At 32.1% G+C, this 16,972-nt stretch overlaps 1 protein-coding gene across 1 annotated transcript in view; it reads right to left on the reverse strand.

Moving 5' to 3' along the window:
• Positions 1 to 16,972, reverse strand: part of LOC129216195 (nuclear pore complex protein Nup93-like) — a 100,643-nt gene that overhangs the window by 49,728 nt on the left and 33,943 nt on the right. The window contains exons 8-11 of the mRNA XM_054850378.1: positions 8,485 to 8,624; positions 7,733 to 7,865; positions 7,544 to 7,641; positions 1,607 to 1,666 (exon numbers count right to left, since the gene is read on the reverse strand). Of these exons, the coding sequence (XP_054706353.1) occupies positions 1,607 to 1,666; positions 7,544 to 7,641; positions 7,733 to 7,865; positions 8,485 to 8,624 (431 nt within the window). The remainder of the gene's footprint in view (positions 1 to 1,606; positions 1,667 to 7,543; positions 7,642 to 7,732; positions 7,866 to 8,484; positions 8,625 to 16,972) is intronic.

Genomic DNA, 16,972 nt, shown 5'->3' on the forward strand with positions numbered 1-16,972 from the left:
TCCGCGAATCAATCAACAATCACGAACATGTATTTTCGCAGTAAAAAGCGAATACCAGTGGCTGTTTTTTTTTTGAAAAATTGTAAATTTACACTCAGTTGTTTTTGCTTGCTTGATTGATTTGATTTAATTTTATTATTATTATTATTATTATTATTTTTTTTTTTTGTGCGTTCTTCATCTTACATACACTTGTTTGTTATTCATGTTAAGTTCGGTTGGGCAAAAATACAAAACATTTGTACTGTACTCTCTATATATTTTCACTGTTTGCAGAAAGTGTTATGCATCAATACAGTTAAGAATTTGAGATAGGACAATTTTTACCTGATATGTTCCCCATTTTAATCTTTTTGCGGTTATCCGCGATTTTTATTATCCGCGGCACTTGTGCCACCCAATTCCGCGGATAATCGGGAGTTTACTGTATTTAATTTATTTAATAATTCCCAATCACTCAATCCCTTACTTTTGTCAATGCTAAATAGAAATTAATTTCTATTTTCATTTAGAACATCTTGTGAAGTTTTTGATGCAAAAAAGTAAAACTACAATAAATATAATTTGCTCCGTATTTGTATGTAATTCTATTTTTTTGCTGTTTAAATTAATTTGTTCAGAAATATCCTTAACATAATTAAGTTGAAAGAAAAGGCCACTTGTTGAACATATTTGAAGTCAAAATCGTGTTGAATCAAGTTTGTTGAAAGAAAATCTGCTATTTAGATCAGAATTTGTTTAAGATTCAAATTTTACTGTAAAACCCTATGTAATTTTTTGTTTTAGATACATAAACAAAACAAAATTGAACAAAAATCTGTTCAAATAAAAAAACTAAACAAGTGAATAAATTATTCTAGTCAAGATCTTTGGAGCATGGGAGGTTGGAGGGAAATTGAATCAAACAATTGCTTCAAAAATTATGGGAGGAAGGGGGACAGACATGCAGACCATTTCATAATTCCACTTTTGAATTTTGTTTTCAAATATTAATTGAAATTAACTTTACTTTATGGCTTACTTTAGTGCTTATGAGATACTAAGCCTTTGAGGTTTTATTAAAACTTTTACAGGAAAGTAGGCTATCCCTTTCTCTCCTATCATCTAACCAAAAATACTTTTTCAAATAAAATATCTGTAGAGACCAGTGGATTTCTCAAGAAAGATGATACACAAACAATGGTGATGCCTTTTGAACAAGTGCATGCAAATCTCGAAGGTTCCAAACTGCACATTGTCTTTCCCTAACTTGATTTTAGTGAAAAACAAAGCAATTTAAAGGGGGGGGGGGGTAAATACATTGAATATTCAACTTTCAGAAGTCAGGGATTCACAAAGAACTGATCAAACAAAATTGCATGTTTTCTCCCTGCAGTAAAAATTATAATCCTCCTTGCATATGAAATTTGAAGTGGAGTCTTCTCACTACTAAAAACTTTGAATACTGTCCTCTGTCAGATCCATTAAAAACCCATTAAATAATCCTGTTCATGGATTCCCATCTTGTATTACAATGCATAAACAAAAAATGCAGTTTTATTATTACTCAATATATGCTTGTTTAAGCAAGATTGAAAACAAATGAAAAGATAAAAAGATCAAATACCTTACTCCTTCATTCTCTTCATATTCTACTAAAAATGGCACTATATCTCGAAGGCAGTCACTAAATTAAAAAAAAATCATCTGAGTAGGCATGTTATACCCATTTATAAATTATTCATACAATAATAAAGGATTCAATTACTTAAAGCAAAACAAAAAGATTAAGTCTTCTTGAAAGTAAAAGGGAGTGTATTATAAGAGTTATTTTTATTAGAAAATTAGAAATACATTAAAAAAAAGTAGGTAACTGATACTAAAAGATACTAAATTGCCATGGGCAGGTAAAGGGCAGTAACAGTAAATTTTTCATTTTTTTCATCTATGGTATTAGCTTTATTGTACAACTTTGCTTATTTGTTTTCCGTTGGGGGGAAAAAAATATAATCCCAACATTCTCCAATTGTTAGTACATTGAACATAAAACATGTTTCTTCAATTGCTTCAAAAACTCATTTCTGCAGATACTGCTATTTGCCTGCACAAGCCCAGTAGCAGAAACTTTCTAGCTGATCTGCAACACTATTTTGAGCAGTTGAAAATAATCTGCAGCAATATTATTACCCAGTTTCGTTTAAAATTTTCATAAAATACCTACACAAGTTCCTTGCGCATCATTTTATCAAATATTTGTATCCGGCAAACATAAAAATTTGGCAAAATTTTCAAATTTAAATATTGAATATTATACATTATTTTTTTAAAAATATTTTATTGAACTCTTTTTTTCAGTAAAGTTAAACATTTCAGAGGCAGTTAAGATTTAAATGAAATTTTGCATCCCTCTTAATAGCAGTAAACAGCAAGACAGGTAAAAAAAAGTAACAGCAACATGATGGATAACAAATATAACAAGCATATGAATTTTTTACATAAAACACGGTAAACAATTTGAATTATTAATAATTTTAGTCACAACACATGAGGACAACTTTCTATCCATGAGTTTAGAACTTGTGACTCTAGAAAAGTGCTTATAGTAAGAGCTTCCAAACATTAAAATTAAAGCAGCTTTTAAAAAATTTCTGGTTGTTACATAACCAGATGGAGGCCCATTAAGAAGGATAAAAACTCTTTTATCAATGGTCCCAATTTCATAATTATTCCCATCATTACTTCGCATTCTCATGTTGCTAACTTTATCAATAACAGAGCCCCAAATCTCACAAGCAGCTTCGGAGACGGGGATTGAAATAATGTCGATGAAAAATTTGATGAATGTGGGTAATTTTGACGCCAGGTCATTCACAGCCTTTTTATATAAAATTTCCATTTCATACCCCAGTCCTTCGGATCTACTTTCTTCCAACAAATTTACAGTCCATTTGATAAACTGTTGGTATTCAAACCAAAGGGTGTCAAGATCTTCAGGAGTTGAAATACATTTTAATTCTTCAATAAAAGAAACAAATGTTTCTATGGTGAAGTTTTTATCTTCCTGTGTTTCTTCAATGGAAATACAGCTTTTTGGATAGATTAAATGCTCAAAGTTAAATAGGAAACTTGCCTTTTCAATTATATTTGTGCATCTACCAGATTTTTCTGAAAAAAAAAATCTTCTTCAATTTTAGTTTGCAATGAATTTATGTACTTGATGAAAGTTTTGAGAGATGTAGTGAACACTGTTATATCATCCTTTTTTAGGGACCTTAAATGGTTAGCTGATACTGGTATATCAGGTAATGGAATTCCTTTAAATGTGCATTCACTAAACATCTCAAAACTTGTGACTGTATTTTTGAGAAGCTTTGATGGAAGACTTGCTATATGTTCAGAAAATATTTCATATGATTCTACATTGCACAGAAGATTTAAATTATATTCTAAAATATTAAAAGCAGATTTAAGTAATTTTATGTTATCAATGTATTGCCACGGCAAAAGATTTCTGGATTGCACACTCTTTGAAGTTACAGCTAGTAAACTGTATAGGTCAGCTATGAGTAAAATATTAAATATGTTTTGTTTCCTCATGAGCTTATCACGCAGGCTAAACAGTTCTGGAATTCTTTCACATGCAGAAACAAACATTTTGTAGTCACTGAGAAATGTTTTGAAAACAGTGTCAGAGTGTGAAACAAATTTCATCGCTTTAAATAACTTTGGTTTATAAAAAACCTCACTAAACTCGTCTGCTGAATTGCATAGCACTTCATACTTCTTCCCTGCATAAAATTCTTTCATGGTGTCTTGGATGATATCAATAGCATCCTTAACAAATTTAGGTGTTTCAGCATGTTTAATGCAAAGTTCTAAACGATGCATAGGATCCCAAACTACAGATACATCTTTAATCAGAATATTCTGCAGATGTTTTTCAATTCCACAGTTTATGTATTGGCCATCCACTGCTACACCAATCAAATTCCTTCGCACAAATGGCAGGTCAAAACCAAATTTTGCTAAGGCCTTTTAATATCGAAAATGGGCACCCTTATGCCTATCATATGCCTTGTGCGATGATTGATAGTCATTTTATCCGCTATTAAACCAATCGGCAAATCATTTTTTACAATGAAATTTGTCACTTCTTGTTTCAATATGGTGTGAACATGTGGCATAAAGTTCCGTGCAAATTCCTTAGAGTGATTTTTCACTCCCATACTTGCTTCACTTTTGTACATTTCAGTAATAATATTTTCATATGATACATATGATGTGTCTAATTTGTACGTTAGGTAAGCAGAAGCTGCACAATTAATTGCACTTTCTTTGCTATTTTTTTCCAAATTTATGTCTTCTTGTCCTTTTAGCAGCACTTCGTTCATGTTTTTAATGTGTCTTGTACACTTTAAGTGTCTTTCAGTGTTGTATTTGAGATGTCGAAAAGACGATGGCATATTTTTTTCGCTAAAGTCGTCTCCTTCATTAAAATCATAAAATATGGTAAGACCACAAAAAGTGCAAAGTAGACCATTTTCTCTTAATTCTAAGCAGCCTGACCATTTTACAATTCTCTCAACTGATCTTGCATTTTTTATAAGGTCAATTTTTTCTTCTTCTGTTAAATCTTCACTGTTCAATGATTCTTCCGGAATATTTCGCTCTGAACAACTGGAGTATTAATTGATGGTTGTTTCACTTCAGTTAACTCTTTAACTTGATGAGAAAGTCCTGAAGAAGGGTAAAAATGTGTTTTAGTAAATAAAACTATTTTCCCAATTAAAAGAGGAAAAAAAGTCGGTGGGGGGGGGGGGAGTGTGCTTTTAATTGAACTTAAATTTAACAAGATCATGTTGATGCACTTGAATGTTCTTTTTCTCTTCTCAAAAATAACTTAGCAGCATCAAATTCTTCAAATGAATATTTTGTGTGTGTTATTTTTTTTTCTTCAAATTACGAAATAATTATTGGAAGTACGAAAAATTTGGGATGTAGCAATATTCCGATTTTATCCACTTCTAAGTCAAAACTGTAAGGGGCTGTATGAAAAAATAATTGTTGAATAAAATGTGTGAAAAGGGAAAAAAAAACAAAACAACGCGTGATGTCACTTTTTTTTGTTACTCCCTCCTGCACCCTCGCCGCAAATTCAAGAAACCCCCTCCCCCGAAAAACGCGGTACCATTGTGAACGGCCCCACAGGAAAACGTCATCGCGGCTTGTCGACACACCAGCAGGAAGACATCCTGTCCACTTAGAACTTCCGATCGCGCAACCGAAAATTTAAGGAATGGAGGGCGAAATAATTTATCAAACAATCGCCCGATGGCATTTTAGTAAGTTTATGAACTTTAATCGAGGTAATTACCTATACATTATCGCACTCGCGCATAAATCGAGCAATTTAGTACAAAAACGAGATTTAAAGTTAGGGCAACGCATGTAGATCTACACGCACGAAAAAAATTCCAAATGTTTTTCCTAATAATATCTGAAAATTTGGCTGTTTTCCAAACTTTTGTTCAATCTGTCTAACTAAACACTAAAGAAATAAATATTGAGTAATTCTTGAAAAATTTATATTGTCCAACTGTTGATTAAAAACTTTAATTACACTAAAAGGCCGCCGAAATAACAGTGAAAGAAACGCCAAATTCTGGACTCGCGATTTCTTTTATGTAGATAAGGATACTTGAGCTCTTAAAAAAAAAGAGCCAAATATAACTGCTATTTATTTAGAATGAAAGAAACAAAAACAGTACAGTTGTAAAAAGGATACTTTTTTATACACTAAGTATTGACTTGTACATTTTTTTCATTTTCCTTTTTTAAACGTTTATTTCTCAAAAAACGTGGCAGAACGTTCCCAGTTTTTTTTTTTTTAAATTTAAGTTCTTGATTTTTTTCCCCCTGGGTCAGAAACCAGAAAAAATAAAGTTAAAATCTTAAATTCTTTGTCATTTTTTCCATTAAGTTATTTGAAAAAAAAAAAATCTTATTTCAAAAATTGCTGAATTTAGTAACGCAGAATTTGGAGCCCTATAATACTGCCAATATTTTTCCCTTACAAAAGTTTATGAGCCACCTCTACCGACAAATAATTTCTTTTTCTAATTTCAGAATGTATATTTCGTATATATATTCAATGACTTCTTTTTTAACTGTTCGTAGTTTCAGTAAAACGTGTTATTTTTTACAGTATGAAAGCAGATTTATTTTTAGTGGCAAATTGCAGGTGATTTTCAATCTTTGTTTGAAATGTTGAGAAGTAGCATCCACTCAATTTCGAAGCAATTTTACAACGATTTAAAGGAGGGGGGGGGGGGTAGCACAACCCAGACCAAACAGAAATCAACCCGCAATTTTCCATTTTCCCCTTCCCGCTAATCTCAGTCGAAAGATCTATTTTTAGACTCCGGCCACGTGCGCTGTCGGGTCAAGGTCGCAGATCAGAATTTATTCATCTCAATCAATTATTACTTACCACTTACGCATTAAAAAAATAAAAAGAGAGAGAGAGAGAGAGAAACGGCCCTTTTCGCTCCTACAGGCAAAAAGCCTAATTTTATAGGCGAAAAGGCCTACTAAAATATTTTGACGATAAGTATGTTAAGCTTTCAAGCTTCATTACTGTTAAAAATACAAATAAAAATTTAACTTACTCGTAATGACGTCCAATAATTGCTGTAAAGTGGAATTGTCTTTAGTATTGCCCTCAGAGACATCGGATAATTTCCGTTTTTTCGAAGAGTTACACGGCTCATTAATATCGATATCTTCACTGTTTTCCTGTTCACTATTCTCTATTATGCTTGCGCTTATTTCTGAAGTTAGTTCATCTTTCTTATTTTCCTTTTTCTTAAATAAATCAAGCACATTGACATTACAAATCGATTTGTACTGCAACTTTTTATTAGGATGAAACCTTGAAAAATGCGTTTTCAGATTTTTAAAAAGAATTTTTTCATTGCACTCCAAACAAGACACTTTTTCCAGCTGCACTGCCATTTCGATGAAACAGTGACAATGATGAAGAGAAGAGATAAGCAGTTGAAAAGAAGGGTGAAAGGGAACGTTCCCCGAACCCCTCAGGCCGCCCACTTACCAACATGGGGGTGGAAGCAGGAAGAAAAAGAAGTTTTGCAGCCCGAAGAGGGGTCAAGGAGAAAGGTCACTCTTAGCTCACAAAAGACATTTATTTTCTCCTTATTTTTATCAAGTTGTGTTTCAGATATTTATTTTTCTTTCATTTATTTTTTTTTCTTTCTTTCTTTTTGTTCTTTCGAAAATTATCTGCAGGTCGCTGAAAAATCTGCGACGCACGTCTCGCGTCTCGCAATTTCTGCTACCGGGTGCACAATGCAGTAAAATATGCAGTTAACAGTAGATATTATAAAAACATACATAGATACAATTATTGTTAGTTAATTTTAAACTATAAGTGATTTTAAGTGGTTAAAAGGACTATTCTTTATTATGTAGAATGATACAAAATCAATATAAAATTATTCAAGCAAGCAATAAAACTAAAATATTCATTGATTTAGAAACACCATACCCAGCATTTTTTGCTGCTACTACTGCTGCATCAATCTTTCCACATCTTAAACAGTAATATATTATAGCCCATACAGGATTTCCATCAATAAGTCCATCCTATTAAAAAAAGAAAAACAACAGAACTAAGCTACCATGTAGAAACATAAGTCTGCTAAAAAAACAGTAATAAAGGCATCATTGAATTTACCTCAAGTCCAGGAACTAATACAGGATATTTCAGTTTCAAATAGCTTCTTACAATGTAATACGCTCCAGGTCTTGGCCCTAATTCAGCCTGCTGTAAATTTCCATAGACAATAGCTTGAATGTATTCAAAATATCTGTAAGGAAATGCATTTTGGAAAACAGTAAGTACTTGATTGTTCACTTGAAAGCGATATACAAAATAAATAATTTTATATGAATTTCAATCACGACAGTTGTAAACAAGGGCAAACATTTCAGTATTTCAGCACTTATTTACAACTTGCCTTGCAAGGAAACAGTACTCACATTAAACATTCAATGGTATTAATACCATCTTTTAGGTCAAAAATGTTAACAAGAAAAAATAAATCTTACAAATTAGATGTATTACAGTTGAATTGAGTTATAACAAGCACTGATTTGATCAGAACACAGATTTAGTAAGAAAATCAGAAATATTGGGTTGGTACACTGTTAAGCCTATGAGAGCAATACTAGCTTTTAACGAGTAAACTCTGCTTAAATGGAGCAATCTTTTTGCAATTTAAATCTTGTTTCCAAATTTAATGGTGTGCAATGTCTGTTAATGTAAGCACTTTTATTCAAATAAAATGCAACAATCCTTAAAAAACCACTTCCGGAAACACCAAGGCTATTTTAAGTAAATGGGCAACTACACAGCAAGTGTTAGAAAATAGTTTTATCCAGAAAAAAATGTGAGTTTTAAAGAGCTTCAAATATTAAAACACTTACTTCTTTTCCAGATAAATTCGTGCTTGCTTTATCAATGAAGTCTGCATTAGAAGCGAATTTCTAGCGGATAAAACGTCTTTGTCAGCCTTTAAAGGTACATCAGTCATTATTCTCACCATTTCCCAAACTGCCATGACCTTCTAAAAGTATGCATTATACATGTGTTTATGTACATTTATGCATAAATACAATATATACACATACATATAACACATATACACATACATACCCTTCTTTGAAAATGTAAACAATAATTAAATAACATACTATTTTCCTTTTAGAACGGTCTCAAACTTCCTTCTGTGTATTCGTCTGGCTTATATTGTGTATTATAGAACTATATTGCAACTGTAATGAAAACCCTTTAAAGCAGTTGCCCCCTCTCAACGGGCGAAATTTTGCGGAACGAAGGGGTGGCCACTCAGAGAGGTTTCACTGTAGCGTAAAAGATCAAAATTGAGGCATGTCAACATTCACCGGAAATATTTGCCTTATGCCAATGTCTTTTTAAAGAGAAAGCTGACATTTACCACAGGGGCCTCAACATTTCAATTGTTTAAAAACTAAGCTAAATTTTAATCAATAAAGTTAAAAATTATTCTATAAAGTTTCTTCTTGTGAAAAAACCCATCACCAGTTCTCATCCAGGTTTTCAGCTTGATCCTTATCTTTATCTATTGCATTTTCAGCTTTCTTTAATAGAAAAAAGTACAGCTTGGCTAACATGGTCATCAGTCATTGTTGCAGCTACTTCTAGACAACTATTTTAGTAGGGATGCTTCACCCGTGTTCTAAACGAAGCCCACTGCGTTGAGATATGAGGCCCGTGAGAGCATTCAAGTTAAAACATTTTTTTTAAAAGAAAGAAAAAAAAAAGAAAGTTTTTACAGAAAAGATCTTAAAATACACACAACAGATCAAAATGCTCTAAAATAAATCTGAAAAAAAAAAAAAAAAAAAAAAAGACTTTGAAGAAAAAAAATAGTAGATAATTTTGAAATTTTTTCAGTTGTTCACACACACAGTGGCCAGTAGACCTTTTAGCTTACTGGCCATTTTTCGTGCAAATGCAACTGTAATAATTGTTCTAGTAGCAACCATGCCATACGTAAAAAAAAGGTGTCAGGAAAAAAAAAAAAAAAGATTTTTTCAATATTTTAGCTCTAAAAAACTATGTTTTCAACTGGTTACGTTTCAAAAATATTTATTTCGCTTTTACATATTAGATATTTTTAACATTTTAATGTATTTTTTTGATGGCAAGTGTCAAGCGTAATGTTAAGTTTTTTCTGCAATGTTTCAGCAATCTTTCAGCATTGGTTTTGGTGTCACACTACTTTATAATTTTTGAAATAGTACACAATAAATATCGCATTGAGCAAGAATAAAAACTTATTTTTTAGATTAACTATGTTTTGATTTATTTCCACTGATCGGCATGATGCATAATGAATTATAATACTACAGAATTTTTGTTTTGGGGTTAGGGGGTTGAAAAACAGGATTTAAAGAAAATAATCTTGAAACAGTTTACAGACTGAAAAAGGAGTGGAAACAAAATTTGCAGCATAAAAAGAAATTCTTTTAAAAATAAAAATTATCTCTTGAAATGCAGGAAAAAATTGGCTAACTGCTAATTTTGTTTTTCAATCACCACTTTTTTCTGTATAAAAATGTGTAGCGACATGCCCCCAAAAGTTTTATCTGCTACTGGATAAAAGAGGTTTAAGGGAAAATTCAAAACAAAATTGCAATTTAGAGGAAAAGGGGAAAAAAGTCCAGATTTTGAGAACAAATAGATGTTTAGGGACTTGAAACTAAAAAAGAGACCAGTTGGGAACCCTGACTGATATTAAGATTTTTATGTCTCAAAAACATGAAAAAATATAATTTGTAAATTATTTGTCTTTCATAATTTAAAAAATGAACTAGCAAAAATACCCGGTGTTGCCTGGATCAATAATAATGAGAAACAATCGCTACTTTCTTTTGTTTTCTGTTTTAACTGAAAGAACTCAAAACACACCGCTTTGACGTCATTAAAAATTGAGCTACATTCTTACCCATAAAAGTAAAAAAGCAATAAGTATAAAGAACGAAAGAGTAGTCATTTAGAAACGAAAGCGCAAAGTGAAGCATATAAAGGTTTGAAGAATTTCCAAAATATATCTAACAAAAATAAAGATCACTAAAAGAAACTGAGCGCTTTATTTACTTAAATAGTACACACAAAAAAAAAAAAAAAAGCTCTCTACTATAAAGTAAGACAAAACAACGTTAGATGAAGCACAAATTTGCATTGAAAAAGGCGTTCCCTGTAACGCCGAAACACGTGTCTGCTGTAATGTGCAAATTTGTGCTTCATCTATAACGTTGTTTTGTCTTACTTTACTGTTCAGCACAAAGGTATTTATTTATCTTGCTCTCTACTATGTTTACCTAAGTGTGCAAAAAGTGAGTTTCCAAATGTTTAACTGACTTTAGACTCATGTTTGCGCCGGAGAAGCCTTGATTCAAAATTTACATTATGATTACTTTTAATATTGCTGTTGTTAGGCAACGAATTTTCGAAACAATGGGTTTAATCTTTAATTATTTGATGTGGAAATTACATGACATTTACTGTTTTCGATCACGAGGTTCTTAAACTAAGTTTTTTAGCAATAAATTATAGCCTAAGTTGTTCCCCGATTATGTAGTTATCTATGGTGAAAAAATGGTTAAAATCCCTCCAGTAGTTTTGAAGTTTACCCCGGACATCCGGACAGAGATTAGCTCTTTATGTATAAAGATTTTGAAAGGATTACTCAGGTACGAATCACATTTAGATCACAATAAAGAGATAAAGGTGTCTGTGCAACTACTTTCAAATGCTTGGAAGGAATATGAATGAATAAAGAACTATAGTTAGGGCAAACCTAACCTGGCAGTGTCATAATGTTGTGATTAGGATCTGCAAACCCTTGACAATGCTGATAGATTGGGCTTTCTCTAACTATAGTTCTGAAATTATATAATGAAGGTGCATTATCTGAATATACTTAAACTAAACTATTTTAGAAACATGACATTAAAACAAAAAGATACAATATGAAACAAACAACCAAATTATTTTATCTTACCTTATCATCCATTTCCTTAAAGATATTAAAAAATTTATTTGAGAGATCACATTTAGTACCTCCTCTAACGGATAGCTCATTGTATAAAGATAGCTGTAAAATACATAATAAAAATCATAATCATAATTACAGTACATTGTGTGTGTCATGGAAAAATCTTACAAATTTAACAATTTTTCAAAATGCCTCAAAAATACTGAAACATTATTTACCTCTTTAGCATATATCATTTCAACATTGTCCATAGCACTTCTGGTCTTCAAGCTGATTGTTTCACTTAAATAAGTCTGAAAGTGATGAAAAATGCAAGACATAAAAATATTTTAAGATTAACTAAATTAATAATAAGTTTATACTGAGTTGAATGTTGAACTGAAAAACATTAATATACATTTATCACAATTAGAGATGGGAAAGGTCGGGGAAAAAAATGGAATTTTCAAGAAAAAAAGTTGGGAAGTTTCTTTCCATACGGGAAAAAAATTGAGAAAAGAGTCGGATATATTTCAATACTAGCTGCATTGCCTGGCATTGAATGATCTACCTCAAAAATAAAAGCTGTGTCAAGTGACACATGTTCAGCGAACAGGCAAAAAAAAAAAAAATCTCCCATCAATATGCAGAAAAGAGCAATTTTCTGATTGAAAATTTAAATTTAGACCTGTTTGGATATTTTTCAAATACCAGAACTTCAGTCATTTTCATATATTAACCAGCATTAGGCATAAATTAACCATGTTAACATGGCCCATAAAATGATGATTGTTAGTTAGATGAATTCACATGTATGAATAAATTAGATTCTAAAAAATTCAGAAAAATATTGAAATACTCAGACAAAAAGTAATTTTAAATTAACGTACATCAACTTAACAGAATCTTGCCAATTTATTGTGCTCATCAAAAACTCTTAAAACTGGCAGAAAATGCAATCTATATGTTTTTTTTTTTTTTTTTGAATTATTTAAAAAAGTTTTTATTCATTTTTCAAAAATAACTATGATTACAAAACAGATGATGTATTATTCAAAAAGATAATTAAAAAAAAAAAAAAACAAACAAACAAAAACTTCATGCTTTCTCTTATTACTTTTCTTCACAAAAATATCATATGCTATCATCACAAATCCAAGTTTATTTAATTTCAATTCTGTAAACATAAACCACAGACCATACTTTAAAAATAAAGATACGCTTAGTTTTAGAATATGAAATCGGCTTAAAATGAAGAATTAATGAGGGTTCTAGTTATCCCCCAAACTTTAGGTAAAGTTCAACAAAATCACTTTCTCATTTATAATATTAGTAAGGATTCTGGCAGAAAATAATGCAACTAAGTGAACGAAAATCTCTCCAACATAATACCAAACATACTTATATGTATTAGCAAAGTTGAGTGCACCATTTTTAGAAAATTTTGACCCCAATATATTCCAAACTGGATTAAACATTAATTAAATCCTTTTAAATAATCATCTCATTCATGTTAGTAATATTAGTAATTTAATTCTGTCGCGTAGTTGTGAGGGGAAGGCCGGGGAACCGGCTAGGAAAATCATTCGAAAAAGTAGAAGTGAATTTGATGCTTTGGGGAAAGAATAAGATGTGCTTCAATGCACCGAGTAAATAACAAAGAAATTATACACCTCATTAACATGAACGGCCATAAAGGAAATAGGGTACTCATTTACAGAGTTGGAAAAAGACGATGTAAACTTGTGTTCGGCCCGTGAAACCGTATAGTGGTGAGCACGTAAATAAACAAAAGACATTTCAGCATAAACCCAGGAACGGTGAATTCACCCTGCGACAAAGTGAATTCACTAATAGTTTGATTTGACAGCTTGATCATACATTCTTATTGTTATGGGAGAACTCTAACTCCGAAATGATATGAATATACATTATGAGAGCAGATAATACAATTGAAAAGTTGGCATCACTAACATGAACTGAGACCGAAATATTTTACGAAGGGTACTCACGTACATTTGAAGTTCTCATGCCGGGTAACGGAAAGCTGAAAATCCAAACGAAGAATAATCCATGAGAGTTCGTGAACATAATCGATTTATTGTCCCAACTTTTCCACATTACAAACGGGAAGCAAGGTCAACACAAATGCACAAAACAGTGGCAGAACAGACATGTGGTCACATCATATTAGAACATCGTGGCACAGCAGTAAAACACAATGCGAAGCAATCACTCATCAACTACAGGCACACCAAACTAAATGACCGCTTTGGAGCCATACTCGGCCGAGCGAATCGGGCCAAGAACCCTTCGCTCTTCAAACGCGGCGTTCCGATGCAAGCAAAAAATATGATCTCCCCTTAAAAAACGTTGCGTGGCCTTTTTATCAACATTTCATGGAAGCTTCTAGAACAAAAATTACATCATCCAAATAACCGACTCGAAGCGGTTCCTCATCCAATACTAATCCATTCAAAACCAAAACTTTCTTGCGGTTGGCTAAAAGTTCAGTGACCTCAGAAATGCGAATCAATGACGTCATCAGAAACTTTCCAGCACGCGAAGAGAGAGGATTCAGCAACTCGATCGGTAGAAAAAAATGACGCGCCGGAAATCGAAACCAAATGAAACAGAATGAATGTGGATTACACCACATTTCCCCCCCTTGACAAAGTTTTGAAAAAAAAAAATTCCGGGCAGCCAAAAAAAAAAAACGTCAAGTACAACCAGTACAAATAGACACAGGCACACAGCAGACGCTGTAAAGTTGCCTTTGAGAGCAGTTGTGAAAAAAAAATTTTTGCCTGAAGATGGAGATCAAAAAAAAAATTTAATGTGCATCAGAGTCATCATAACCCAAAATGTTCAAATTCTAAAAAAAATGTGCCACACAAAAAGGAGAATCATTGGGAAAACAACTATTTACAAAGGCTCAGATTTTCAAAAATTTTGCAACATGGCAAAAACAGCCTCAAACTTCACTAATTCCAATTGAGCCTGAAAATTTCCCAAGAGAGCATCAGTAAACCAAACTCTTCAAATTTCAAAGTTGCCACAAATTTTCTTTTTAAATCAAATATGTACAATGGCATCAAGCATGGCCAACCATACAAATTTTCAAAATGCCATACAAACAAACAGAGAGCAACATGGCCAAACCATTTCAAAGTGTAAAAAAAAATTCGTTTTCAAAGGTTCCACGAACAGGCCAGAAAAAAATTTGCAAAGGCTCTCAATTGTATCCAAATAAAAAAAAATTCACTTTCATTCCTCTTCATATGTACAAGGATACACAACATTTTCCAAACCAGTATTATACAACAAAAATTTGATGCATTAAATTTTTGACATGTCATTTCACAATATCAAATTCCAAACTTATTTCCAAAAAAAAAACCTTGCTTCCATTTCAAAAATTTTCTTGAAATTATTTCAAAATATTTACACATCATGCAATCAAAATAATTCAAATGCAATTCACTTTATACATACAGTGTTTCAGCTAACACAGAACATGGGTGCATCAAACTTTCAATCAAAATCAAAAAAAAAAATTTACACTTGTGAAATGCACAAAACTTTTCATTCCAGTCAAAACAAAATATACAAAATGGCCATATTTCAATTCTGCAATATTTACAACCACTAGTAGATCTGAAAATCAAAATGTGTGTACACACTGCATCAACAGCATTACTTCAACCAAAAAAACATTAACACCATTAACTCTGATCAGAGATGTTAATTATTCAATTATATCAAAAAAAAAATTTGCATGCTCTAAATTCACTTCAAAAAAAACATGGAATTTCACAAACAAACAAAGCAAATGTACATGTGTACGCAGAATGCCCCTCATTCAAATCATTCATTTCAAGTTGTCACACATCATCCAATTGGTACTCAAGGAAGGTTACAATTTAGAATGAGGCACGAAGAAAGATTTTTCCTTCACATTTTAACAAATCATTTTTGTAAAAAAAATTCCAAATGAGTAAAATTTTGAGGTCAAAACGAAAAAAAAAAGTCAGTACTGAACAAATTTTGATAGCCAAAAATGTACCTCTGCAACACGAACCAAAACGGGGAAAATAGGGAAACATCATCATTAGGTGCACCAATTTCAACAGGGCTCAACCCAACCAAGAAGTACCATCAAATGAACCTTTCACATTCAGCAAATCATTTCAACCAGTCAACCTGCAAAAAGGGCAAACAAAAGTGACAATACACCAGTCAAATATTTACATCAATGCATCAAGAACAGCATGTACAGCACTTGAAATCAATTCAATCACTCTTGTTATATATATAACCCCACATGGCTGTCAAATTTCATAATACTCCATACACTATCCTGACACAAGGAACAAAAATCAAAAACAAATGAAATTTTTGAATGAAAAACAAATGATCAAAAATGAAACAAAAAAAAAATTCTTTGTCAAAAAAAACAAATCAGAAGACGTTGGTGAAAGCTGCACAAAGCAGAAAGAACAATTCTTGAGATGCGGGGACAAGTGCCGGTTCCAATGAAAAAAAGGGGACTCACAAAATTAAAAGAAATGTGCGGCCGCGATGGACAAGCAGAGCTTTCAAGAAAACCAAAACCAAACACAACTGCATGCACAATCGAAAACTGCATTTGCATTGACAATTTTGACCTCTCGAGACGATTCTGAGGCTGCACAGCAGTCCAACCATGCATGACGAAATGATCAGAAATGATCTCATCCAGCCCGCATACTATTTGCATCACAAGAAGAGGTACTCTTTGTACTAAAAGCAACAAACTAACTTCTGAAAAACATTTAAAATAGGACAAAACAACTTTCAAAATCAAAAGGAAAAAATTTTGTGTTTTTCAAAAAAAACACCTTGATACTTTTTTTTTTTTTTGTTAAAAGAAAACAAACTGAAACAAAAAAGATATTTTCCCTAACCAATATTTGTTTGTGTAAAGAGTTATCCTAACCATGATTTACATAAAAAAAGAATTTTACAATTTCAACAAGCAGCCAAAATGAATTTTCCGCCACATCATAGGTCAACTCATCATGCACCTGGAACTCCAAACCTACCAAGAAAGTACTGCAATGCAAAAGAATAAATTTTGACCAAAAAAAATTTTTTTACAAAAACTTGACCGTGAGAGTAATTGAAGAAAGTTCCAGAAGAACAAAAATTTTACTTGAATTTTTCAGGAGACCAGTCCAAATTTTCTTCATTTTTTTTTCAATCTTGAATTTTGAATTAAAAAGTTCTTGCTGAAAAAGAAAAAAAAATTCGTGAGAGTGTTACACCAAAAGAATGTCGTCAGCTACCACATGAGGACGTCAACAGGCATGGCACAACATCAGGTGACAGGAGGACACCAAAGGCTCATCAGC

The sequence above is a fragment of the Uloborus diversus genome, chromosome 2 (genome assembly GCF_026930045.1).
Source record: "Uloborus diversus isolate 005 chromosome 2, Udiv.v.3.1, whole genome shotgun sequence".
In the NCBI taxonomy this organism is placed as follows: Eukaryota; Metazoa; Arthropoda; class Arachnida; order Araneae; family Uloboridae; genus Uloborus; species Uloborus diversus.